We start from the raw sequence: 12,445 nt of genomic DNA on the forward strand, positions 1-12,445 counted from the left end.
CACCAATTCCCACAATGTTGCGCAGAAAAATAGTGGAGCAATATCAGAAAGGTGTTACCCAGCGAAAAATTGCAAAGACTTTGCATCTATCATCATCAATTGTGCATAACATCATCCGAAGATTCAGAGAATCTGGAACAATCTCTGTGCGTAAGGGTCAAGGCCGTAAAACCATACTGGATGCTCGTGATCTCCGGGCCCTTATACGACACTGCACCACAAACAGGAATGCTACTGTAAAGGAAATCACAGAATGGGCTCAGGAATACTTCCAGAAACCATTGTCAGTGAACACAATCCACCGTGCCATCCGCCGTTGCCAGCTGAAACTCTACAGTGCAAAGAAGAAGCCATTTCTAAGCAAGATCCACAAGCTCAGGCGTTTTCACTGGGCCAGGGATCATTTAAAATGGAGTGTGGCAAAATGGAAGACTGTTCTGTGGTCAGACGAGTCACGATTCAAAGTTCTTTTTGATAATCTGGGACGCCATGTCATCCGGACCAAAGAGGACAAGGACAACCCAAGTTGTTATCAACGCTCAGTTCAGAAGCCTGCATCTCTGATGGTATGGGGTTGCATGAGTGTGTGTGGCATGGGCAGCTTGCATGTCTGGAAAGGCACCATCAATGCAGAAAAATACATTCAGGTTCTAGAACAGCATATGCTCCTATCCAGACGTCATCTCTTTCAGGGAAGACCCTGCATTTTTCAACAAGATAATGCCAGACCACATTCTGCATCAATCAGAACATCATGGCTGCGTAGGAGAAGGATCCGGGTACTGAAATGGCCAGTCTGCAGTCCAGATCTTTCACCTATAGAGAACATTTGGCGCATCATAAAGAGGAAGGTGCAACAAAGAAGGCCCAAGACGATTGAACAGTTAGAGGCCTGTATTAGACAAGAATGGGAGAGCATTGCTATTTCTAAACTTGAGAAACTGGTCTCCTCGGTCCCCAGACGTCTGTTGAGTGTTGTAAGAAGAAGGGGAGATGCCACACAGTGGTGAAAATGGCCTTGTCCCAACTTTTTGGGGATTTGCTGACACCATGAAATTCTGATTCAACATATTTTTCCCTTAAAATGATACATTTTCTCAGTTTAAACTTTTGTTCCGTGATTTATGTTATATTCTGAATAAAATATTAGAAGTTGGCACCTCCACATCATTGCATTCAGCTTTTATTCATGATTTGTATACTGTCCCAACTTTTTGGGAATCTGGTTTGTAGTTAATAGGCAGTACTCTGCCTTCTGGAGTACCATATCCGATCACTAGAGCGGTGGAACTGTATACATATACTTTAGTTGTCCGTTTTATCTATATAGGGTATCTACAGTGTTCCTCTAATACACCATACACGTGAAGGACATTGCCACTACAGGATTAGGTACCCATTTTTGGATATACGGCACCGACTTAGTGCCTTGTTATAATAATTGTAGGTTTTCACCCCACATAATTTTCCACTACTAGCACTAATAAAGTATTTATTATTTTTGCTCCATTTTAACGTCCCTTTATTTATTTGTTTGTTCTGATACCAATTATAGGGATGTATACCTTTCTTTACCTTGCTCTTCATTGTTGTTGTATATCTCTACAGTGCTAAAATGGCCTCCAATGAATCCAGGGACTACAAATACCAGCATGCATGCTGAGAAAACTATGTACTCATGCTAATTAAAATCAGCCCATGACGCAAAACAGGCCACAGGAGTGCATGACCAAATAGGTGTCAGCCACGTCTCCCATTCAAACTATGTCACCTTGCCACTTTGTAGTATCCTCCTGCTGCTTCCATCTCCACACTATGTAACCTTGCTACTCTGTGGTCTCCTGACGCTGCTGCCATATCCACACTATGTCACCTTGCCACTTTGTGGTATCCTCCTGCTACTGCTACCATCTCCACACTATGTCACCTTGACACTTTGTGGTATCCTCCTGCTACTGCTACCATATCCACAATATGTCATCTTGCCACTCTGTGGTATCCTCCTGCTACTGCTACCATATCCACACTATGTCACCTTGACACTTTGTGGTATCCTCCTGCTACTGCTACCATATCCACAATATGTCATCTTGCCACTCTGTGGTATGCTCCTTCTGCTGCCATATCCACATTATGTCACCTTGCCACTCTGTGGTATCCTCCTGCTGCTGCCATCTCCACACTATGTCACCTTGCCACTCTGTGGTATCCTGATGCTGCTTCCCATTCATGAATATGTCATAGGTGCAATCTGTGGACTTCTCATGCTCCAGACTCTGTCATTGTGCCACTCGGTGGCCTTCTCCCAATGCTGCTGCCGCCACCTACAGACTATGTCATTGTGCCACTCAGTGGTCTCCTAATGCTGTTTGCATGCTTATGATTTGATAGCCAAAAGCAGGAGTGGGTAGAAAACACAGAAGACATGCAAATATTCTATTCACGTGTCATCTCTGTTTTAAATCCACTCCTGTTTTTTTTTTGCATTAGCAATACTAATGGATTACTGAGCAAATACTGACAGAGTGAAGGCGGATGCTCCACAGACAGGATCCGTTCTTTGCGGGTTATTGTTCTGTCGGATAAGAGGAAGGGCAAATTAATCAGTGATGTCAACACAAACTTACTGCTGACACCCTCTCCACTCTGTGCAGGGGGGGGGGCTCTACTTGTATGCACGTACATAGAACAGGTTCTGTAGACATATATGTGATGCAAAAGGCAAGTACAGTCCAAAGCAGTGTCATTGCAGCACCAGTTACTGTTGGTGTGTTAACAAAAATGGTGAAGAGAGTTCTGGTTCAAGAACTCCACCTGGACAACAGGTTCCAACATGTGGAGCTTCTGGTAAGAATTAGAGATGAGCAAATTTTTCAAAATTCACCGAATTATTCTGAATAATTCGGTTCGATTAGAATATATTAGTGGTGATTACATTAAAAAACGTCTATTTCCTGTCTGCAGAGGATCTTTATAGTGGTGTAGAACACTGTACCTTGTAGTAACACGCATAGGGAGTCTGCTGTGGTAGTGAAACAATACTGTGAGTCAGTATGAAAATGGAGATGACAGGCGTCGCTCTTAGCATCACTGCATACTTCACTTATTAGGGCAGTCACGGGGCCAAAACTGACCAAATAACTCAAGTATGAAGCCAACCTTACAGGTCAATGTTAGTGCCGAGAAGAAGCGCACTCCTTACCGTCACCAGCTGATTCCACATACAGATGTAGCAGGGGTAACACTCACACTCTTAACTCAAATTTCTTAACTCATCGCGTTATCTTGAAACAAAAGCAATTGAAAAGCAATTGCTTAACGCATTTCGTTGCATTTAGTTTAACTAACATGTCTCATAAAGCATGTGTCTTAACCCTGCTACATTTCAGTTATTTGGTCAGTTTTGGCCCCATAACTGACCAAATAAGTGAAGTGTGAACTGATTCTAAGGCTCGGTTCACATCATGATTTTCAAATCCTTTTACCGTATACAAAAAACGTATAGCTTAAATGGATGCCTTAGACTGATGCTATATAGTGGCACACGTTCACCATAGAGTTCCATTGTAAAAAATATATGTATACATTTTTTTACACCGAACTGTGCAGGATACAAGAACGTGGTTTGCTGCGTTTTTGTATCCTTTTTTTTGTAACATATACATTAAATGGAGGAATAAAACGTGATGTGAACACACCCTAACAGTGATGCCTGTCATACTGTCATACTGGTGCAGAGTAACTGTTTCATTACCACAGCGGACTAGCGAAACTTCGATTCACTCAGCACTACTAAACATCTAGACTAAGAAGTCGTGCCTATTGTTAGACTTAGTGGCCAGTGCAAAAATTGCAGGATTTTAGGATTTTTGATTGTCAAAAATTATTTAAAAATATCTTTAACATAAAAGTTTGATTTTAATAATAGGTCATTTTCTGATGACACATTCTCTTTAGTACTTGTCGTAGTGTTAAAATAAGCAGTGGGATGGTGAACATTTCACGACTGAAGTTAAATGTAAGCTGAAGAAAATTTTTCACCATTCTTATCTAGAGCTCCACGTGTTACCCACCATGAATTTCTTCACTATTTTTATAAACACACTAAAAGTGATCAGTGCTACCATGACATTGCTGGGCGTGAAGTGATCCTTTTCATCACACTGTGGTACAAACTCATCCAGTAGAGGTTTCTATAGAAATTTCTGGTATTCTTGAAGGGTTTTCAGCAGCTCTTCTGCTTTTTTTCAACCATATTTCGGCCCTGGAGGACTGTGTTATTTACCTGCCCACACTGCCTTTAAGAGCACTACAGAAGGATCTGGAAAAGGACTCAGCTTTTCTGAAAGCCAAGTCCTGGTTTAATTTATATAAAATGGGGGCATTAAATATTTGGAATAGAAAGTGAAAATTTGGCAATAGATATCATTAAAGGAAGAAATGGATCTTATGAATATAAGGCCCTAAGTTTCTTCCAAAGAATAATGTAATTTTCTTTCCTTGCACTCTTACTTAAAGTGGATGTCTGCTCTGGAAGTTTTTTTGTTATTAGTGTCCCTAATGACAAGCTGCTCACAAGGTGTCCTGTTGTTGGAGCCCTCTGCTTTAGTTGTCATTTATGGCAGAACCCACACCAACTGTTCAGTTTCCTTACATCACCCAGACATGGGAAAGGAAGAATTACACAGTCTTTATTGACTATAGTTTCTCACCTGGAATCTCACATGTAGGGGGTGACTGCCCAGGTCCGGCTCTTGTACCCTGTATCTCTTTACCATCTTTGGAAACACACCAACAGTGCCCGGTGCTGCCATGACACTGCTTTGGTCTGTAGTCTCCTTTTTCATCACAATCCGGTACAAACGCTCCTAATATTGGTGTCGCTGCACCGAGCACTTTCTGTCGTTCTTTTATGCAGGATGTTTCAGCTGATAAGACTAATGTAGAAAAATAAATAATAATCACGTGTGAATAATGTAGAACTGGTATGCAGTCCATCCACTGATTTAATTGCATATTCTTCAATATGCAGAAGCCGCTTTAGTCCCAACTTGCTCCTTTGGTGTAAAGAGGGATCCAAAACTAGTGACTGCCTCCTTCTTCATTACTTTAAAATGCAACCACAACTAAAGCTAGGTGGTGGAATACTTGGACTGCACCCTGTCACCCCAGATACAAGATCCCCTGGACTACTGGGCAGTGGAACTTGATTTGTGGCCGCATCTGGACAAGTTTGCCCAGGACAAGCTTTCCTGCTCAGCTAGTAGTGTGGCATAAGAGTGGGGGGCATAGTTACCCCAAAGAGAACTCGCTTTTCCACCCAAAATGTTGAAAGACTAACTTTTATAAAGATGAATCAGGTGTGGATCAGTCAAGATTTCTACATGCCAGTGCCTGATGCATCAGACTAGATCATTCTGGGTGCCACACCAAAACATTGTGAAAAAATACCCTTTTCTTCTAGCCACCTGCTTCAGCCACTATTCTGATGCTGCCACCAGCCTGATGCCACACACCTGCTGCCATGTTCTCCTACTGCCACTATCTTGTGCTGTCACTGCCACTGCTGTTGCCCCTCACCTCCTTACTCTGTGACTGGACCACTATGTTGACTCCTCTAGCTCTTGCCACCCTCTGTGACAGGGCCACTAGTGTCCTTGTTTGGTCTTGTTGACATCACTTCATGAAATGGATGTTATGAAAATAAAGCCCTAGGTTTCTTCTAAAGAATAATGTTATTATTTTTTCTTGGACTCCTACTTAGTGGATGACGAGTGGGTGTCACGCTGAGGACTCCCAGCCCAGCACCCGGCCTGAGCTCACAGCACTGCCGGGGTCACATAGCATCATATTGATTTATGATGCTATGCAACCCTTAGAGGTCTGGAATGTACTGCATTATGCCAGCATTATGTCAGTGTTATCCAATACATTCCAGAACAGTAAGGTTTACATAGGATCATAAATCAATATATTACTATGTGACCCCGGCAGTGCTGGGAGTTAATGCCAGGTGCTGCGCTGCGAGTCCACAGCGTGACACCCGTTCATCTGAAAGGGGCCTTAGTATCCCTAATGACAATCTGATAACAAGGTCTCCTGTTGTTGGAGCCCTCTGCTTTAGTTGTAATTTATGGCAGAACCCACAACAAGCGTTCAGTTTCCTTACATCATCTCCACATGGGAAATAAAGAATTACACAGTCCTCTTTGATTATAGTTTCTCACCTGTGTCCTCACATGTAGGGGGTGACTGCCCAGGTCCGGCTCTTGTACCCTGTATCTCTTTACCATCTTTGGAAACACACCAACAGTGCCCGGTGCTGCCATGACACTGCTTTGGTCTGTATTCTCCTTTTTCATCACAATCAGGTACAAACGCTCCTAATATTGGTTTCTCTGCACCGAGCACTTTCTGTCGTTCTTTTATGCAGGATGTTTCAGCTGATAAGACAAATGTAGAAAAACTAATAATAATCACGTGTGAATGATGTAGAACTGGTATGTAGTCCATCCACTGATTTAATTGCATATTCTTCAATCTGCAGAAGCCGCTTTAGCCCCAACTTTCTCCTTTGTTGTAAAGAGGGATCCAAAACCAGTGACTGCCTCCTTCTTCATTACTTTAAAATGCAACCACAACTAAAGCTAGGTGGTGGAATACTTGGACTGCACCCTGCCACCCCAGATACAAGATCCCCTAGACTATTGGGCAGCCAAACGTGATTTATTGCTGCATCTGGCCAAGTTTGCCCTGGACAAGCTTTCCTGCCCAGCCAGTAGTGTGGCATCAGAGTGGGGGGTGCCTGATGCATCAGACTAGATCATTCTGGGTGCCACACCAAAACATTGTGAAAAAAGACCTTTTTCTTCTGGCCACCTGCTTCAGCAACTATTCTGCTGCTTCCACCTGCCTGTTGCCACACACCTACTGCCACTATCTTGTGCTGTCACTGCCACTGCTGTTGCCCCTCACCTCCCCACTCTGTGACAGGACCACTATGTTGATTCTTCTAGCTGTTGCCACCCTCTTAGACAGGGCCACTAGTGTCCTTGTTTCTTCTTGTTGACATCAATTTGTGAAATGGATGTTATGAAAATAAGGCCCTAGGTTTCTTCTAAAGAATAATGTTTTTGTTTTTCCTTGGACTTCTACTTAGTGCATGTCTGCTCTGTAAGTTTTTTTGTTATTAAGCCGCTTTCAGACGAGCGGGTGTCACGCTGTGGTCTCGCAGCCCAGCACCCAGCCTGAATTCCCAGCACTGCTGGGGTCACATTGCATCATATTGATTTATGATGCTATGTAACCCTTAGAGGTCTGGAATGTACTACATTATGCCCTCATTATGTCGGTGTTATCTAATACATTCCATAACTGTAAGGTTTACATAGGATCATAAATCAATATAATGCTATGTGACCCCGGCAGTGCTGGGAGTTAAGGCCAGATGCTGTGCTGCGAGTCTCCTGTTGTTGGAGCCCTCTGTTTTAGTTGTATTTTATGGCAGAACCTCACAACAAGCGTTCCGTTTCCTTACATCATCTTCAGATGGGAAGTAAAGAATTACACAGTCCTCTTTGACTACAGTTTCTCACCTGGAATCTCACATGTAGGAGGTGACTGCCCACATGCAGCTCTTGTACCCTGTATCTCTTTACCATCTTTGGAAACACACCAACAGTGCCCGGTGCTGCCATGACACTGCTTTGGTCTGTAGTCTCCTTTTTCATCACAATCCGGTACAAACGCTCCTAATATTGGTTTCCCTGCACGAACTTTCTGTTGTTCTTTTATGCAGGATGTTTCAGCTGATAAGACTAATGTAGAAAAACTAATAATAATCATGTGTGAATAATGTAGAACTATTATGTAGTCCATCCACTGATTTAATTGCATATTTTTCAATGTGTAGAAGCCGCTTTAACCTCAACTTTCTCCTTTGTTGTAAAGAGGGATCCAAAACTAGTAACTGCCTCCTTCTTCATTACTTTAAAATGCAATCACAACTAAAGCTAGGTTGTGGAATACTTGGACTGCACCCTGCCATCCCAGATCCAAGATCCCCTGGACTACTGGGCAGCCAAACTTGATTTGTGGCCAATTTGCCCTGGACAAGCTTTCCTGCTCAGCCAGTAGTGTGGCATCAGAGTGGGGGGCATAGTTACCCCAAAGAGAACTCGCCTTTCCACCCAAAATGTTGACAAACTAACCTCTGTAAAGATGAATTAGGTGTGGATCAGCCAGGATTTCCACATGCCAGTGCCTGATGCATCAGACTAGATCATTCTGGGTGCCACACCAAAACATTGTGAAAAAAGACCCTTTTCTTCTGGCCACCTGCTTCAGCCACTATTCTGATGCTTCCACCTGCCTGATGCCACACACCTGTTGCCATGTTCTCCTACTGCCACTATCTTGTGCTGTCACTGCCATTGCTGTTGCCTCCCACCTCCCCACTCTGTGACGGGACCACTGTGTTAACTCCTTTAGCTGTTGTCACCCTCTTTGACAAGGCCACTAGTGTCCTTGTGTGGTTTTCCATCACTTCGTGAAATGGATTTTATGAAAATAAAGGCCTAGGTTTCTTTTAAAGAATAATGTTCTTATTTTTCCTTGGACTCCTACTTAGGGGATGTCTGCTCTGGAAGTTTTTTTGTTATTAAGTCGCTTTCAGACGAGCGGGTGTCACGCTGCAGAATCACAGCCCAGCACCCGGCCTGAACTCCGAGCACTGCCGGGGTCACAAAGCATCATAATGATTTATAATGCTATGTAACCTTAGAGATCTGGAATGTACTGCATTATGCCGGCATTATGTCAGTGTTATCCAATACATTCCAGAACTGTAAGGGTTACATGGGATCATAAATAGGGTTGAGCGAACCCGAACTGTAAAGTTCAGGTTTGTACCAAACTTTAGAATTTTTGAACCCTGGACCCGAACCCAAACATTTCAGTAAAAGTTTGGGTTCGGGTTCTGTGTTCGGCGATTTATTGGCGCTTTTTGAAAGGCTGCAGAGCAGCTAATCAACAAGCGTTTAACTCTGTGCCCTTAGTATCCATCACAGACATCCCTACTAATGGCATGGCTGTGATTGGCCAGTGCAGCATGTGACCCAGCATCTATATAAGCTGGAGTCACGTAGCGCCGCACGTCACTCTGCTGTTACTAGTGTAGGGAGAGGATGTTGCTGCTGTGAGGGAGTGAATAGGAAAGAATATTTATTCAGAAGTGCATTTAGTTTTGTGGGTGCAGTGCACAATCTTTTTACCCTGCCTTGAGCCCAGTGACAGAGAAAAAAAACTTTTATCCGTCTGTTAGTTAGGTACGCGGTGGCGGCCATTTTATGCAAGCTCAGTGCACCAGCGCAGCATATGTGCTTTTGTGACATTCAAATCCAAGCTTGAAATACTGCAATAATAATCTGGGTTTAAAAAAAACACCCATTTTTGGCAATATCTTATATCTGGTGCCTTTGCAGCATTTGTCAGTGTGCAATTTAAGCTAGAAATACAGCAATAATTTTCAGGGTTTTAAAAAACACCCTTTTTGGGCAAAATACAACATTTTACAGCCCTTGCTGCATCTGTACGTGTGAAATTCAAGCGTTATATGCTGCTGTCATATTCGGTTAGTAAAAAAAAAAAAACATTTTGGGCAAAGTACTTAATATTGCAGGCTTTGCTGCATCTCTTATTGCTAAAATAAGCTTGAAATATTTCAATAATTTTCTGGGTTTTAAAAAACACCCATTTTTGGCAATACCCTCCATAATTTGCGGCCTTGTCTGCATCTGTACGTGTGAAATTTAAGCGTTATATACTGCTGTCATATTCTGGTATTAAAAAATCACCCTTTTTGGGAAAAGTACTTAATATTGCAGCCTTTGCTGCATCTGTTATTGTTAAAACAAACTTGAAATACTTCAATAATTTTATGAGTTTTAAAAAACACCCATTTTGGGCAAAATACTTAATTTGCGGCCTTGCCTGCATCTGTCAGTGTGAGATACACGCTTTAGATACTGCTGTGCTACTCTGTTAATAAAAAAAACACCCATTTTGGGCAAAATTCTTAATTTGCGGCCTTGTCTGCATCCGTCAGTTTGAAATTCAAGCATTATATACTGCTATCATATTCTGGTATTAAAAAAACATTCTTTTTGGGCAAAATACTTAATTTGCAGCCTTGTCTGCAGCTGTCAGTGTGAAATTCAAGCTTTATATACTGCTGTCATATTCTGTTATTAAAAAATCCCTCTTTTTGGGCAAAGTACTTATTATTGCAGCTTTTGCTGCATCTCTTATTGTTAAAACAAGCTTGAAATACTTCAATAATTTTCTGGGTTTTAAAAAACACCAATTTTTGGCAATACCCTCCATCTGGGGCCTTTGCCGCATTAGTCAGTGTGCAATTTAAGCTAGATATACAGCTATAATTTTCTTGGTTTCAAAATACACCCATTTGTAGCAAAATACTTAATTTGCGGCCTTGTCTGCATCTGTCAGTGTGAGATACACGCTTCAGATACTGCTGTGCTATTCTGTGTATCTATCAGTGTGAAATTCAAGCGTTATATACTGCTGTCATATTCTGTTATAAAAAAAACACCCTTTATGGGCAAAGTGCTTAATATTGCAGCCTTTGCTGCATCTGTTATTGTTAAAACAAACTTGAAATACTTCAATAATTTTCTGGGTTTTAAAAAACACCCATTTTTGGCAATATATTACATCTGGGGCCTCTGCCGTATTAGTCAGTGTGCAATTTAAGCTATTAATACAGCTATAATTTTCTGGGTTTTAAAAAACACCCATTTTGGGCAAAATATTTAATTAGCAGTCTTATCTGCATCTGTCAGTGTGAAATACACACTTTTTTTTTTAAATCAGATAATTTTTTATTATGAAATACACACTTTAGATACTGCAGTGCTACTCTGTTAATAAAAAAACACCCATTTTGGGCAAAATTCTTAATTTGCAGCCTTGTCTGCAGCTGTCAGTGTAAGATTCAAGCGTTATATACTGCTATCATATTCTGGTATTAAAAAAACACCTTTTTTGGGAAAAATACTTAATATTGCAGCCTTTGCAGCATCTGTTATTGTTAAAACAAGCTTGGAATACTTCAATAATTTACTGGGTTTTAAAAAACACCAATTTTTGGCAATACCCTCCATCTGGGGCCTCTGCCGCATTAGTCAGTCTGCAATTTAAGCTAGAAATCCAGCAATAATTTTCTGGGTTTTACAGCCCTTGCTGCATCTGTACGTGTGAAATTCAAGTGTTATATACTGCTGTGCTATTCTGTTATTGAAAAAACACCCATTTTGAGAAAAATACTTAATTTTCGGCCTTGTCTGCATTTTTCAGTGTGAGATACATGCTTTACTTACTGCTGTGCTAATCTGGTATAAAAAAAAAACACAGATTTTGGGCAAAATTCTTAATTTGCGGCCTTGTCTGCTTCTGTACATGTGAAATTCAAGCGTTATATACTGTTGTCATATTCTGTTCTAAAAAAAAAATTGGGGGGAAAAGTACTTAATATTGCAGCCTTTGCTGCATCTATTATTGTTAAAACAAGCTTGAAATATTTCAATAAATTTCTGGGTTTTTAAAAACACTCATTTTGGGAAAAATACTTAATTTGCGGCCTTGTCTGCATCTGTCAGTGTGAGATACACGCTTTAGATACCAATGTGCTATTCTGGTATTTTAAAAAACACCCATTTTAGGCAAAAATCTTAATTTTGCAGCCTTTGCTGCATCTCTCATTGTGAGATACACCCTTTATATACTGCTGTGCTATTCTGGTATTAAAAAAACACCCCATTTGGGCAAAAATCTTAATTTACGGCCTTGTCTGCATCTGTACGTGTGAGATACACACTTTAGCTACTCTGGTTTTATTCTGCTATTAAAAAAACACCCATTTAGGGCAAAAAACTAAATTTTGAAGCCTTTGCTGCACCTGTCATTGTGAGATACACACGTTAGATACTGTTGTTCTATTCTGGGCAAGATCCTAAATTTGAGAAACAAGAGGAGAGCGTCAAATAAGGGACTTGGCCCCAGTCGTGGTGCTGCTGTGCAGCTCCTGTTGCAGGGAGAGGACGTGGTCAATCTGTGCCAGCTACACGCACAAGTGAAACACCTTCCTCAGGTGCGAGTAGGCGACAGAACCTTCAGCGGTATTTGGTCAGGGCTAATGCGGCTCTACGAATGGTGAGGCCAGAACAAGTACAGGCGATAGTAGATTGGGTTGCTGACAGTGCCTCCAGTTCCTTCACATTGTCTCCCACCCAGTCTCCTGATGAAAGATCAGAGTTGGCACCTGCAGCCGATGTCCATCAGTCTTTCACCTCACGCCCTTGCAAATCAGCCAAGCAGTCTGAGCCCCAAGTCATGCAGCAGTCTCTTCTGCTTTTTGATGACTCTG

The 12,445-nt window shown here is 41.7% G+C and overlaps 1 protein-coding gene across 11 annotated transcripts in view; it reads right to left on the minus strand.

Moving 5' to 3' along the window:
- LOC122936250 (saxiphilin-like) overlaps positions 1-12,445 on the minus strand; it is a 189,568-nt gene that overhangs the window by 105,411 nt on the left and 71,712 nt on the right. For 3 of the 11 annotated variants that reach the window (XM_044292361.1, XM_044292359.1, XM_044292355.1), the window contains 3 exons: positions 7,596-7,817; positions 6,228-6,443; positions 4,713-4,937 (listed from right to left, as the gene is read on the minus strand). In XM_044292361.1, the coding sequence (XP_044148296.1) occupies positions 4,713-4,937; positions 6,228-6,443; positions 7,596-7,817 (663 nt within the window). Of the gene's footprint in view, positions 1-4,712; positions 4,938-6,227; positions 6,453-7,595; positions 7,818-12,445 lie in introns of all 11 variants that reach the window. The other 8 variants (XM_044292363.1, XM_044292360.1, XM_044292365.1 and 5 more) reach the window with 6 other exon arrangements.

Source organism: Bufo gargarizans, chromosome 4 (assembly GCF_014858855.1).
Source record: "Bufo gargarizans isolate SCDJY-AF-19 chromosome 4, ASM1485885v1, whole genome shotgun sequence".
Lineage (NCBI taxonomy): Eukaryota > Metazoa > Chordata > Amphibia > Anura > Bufonidae > Bufo > Bufo gargarizans.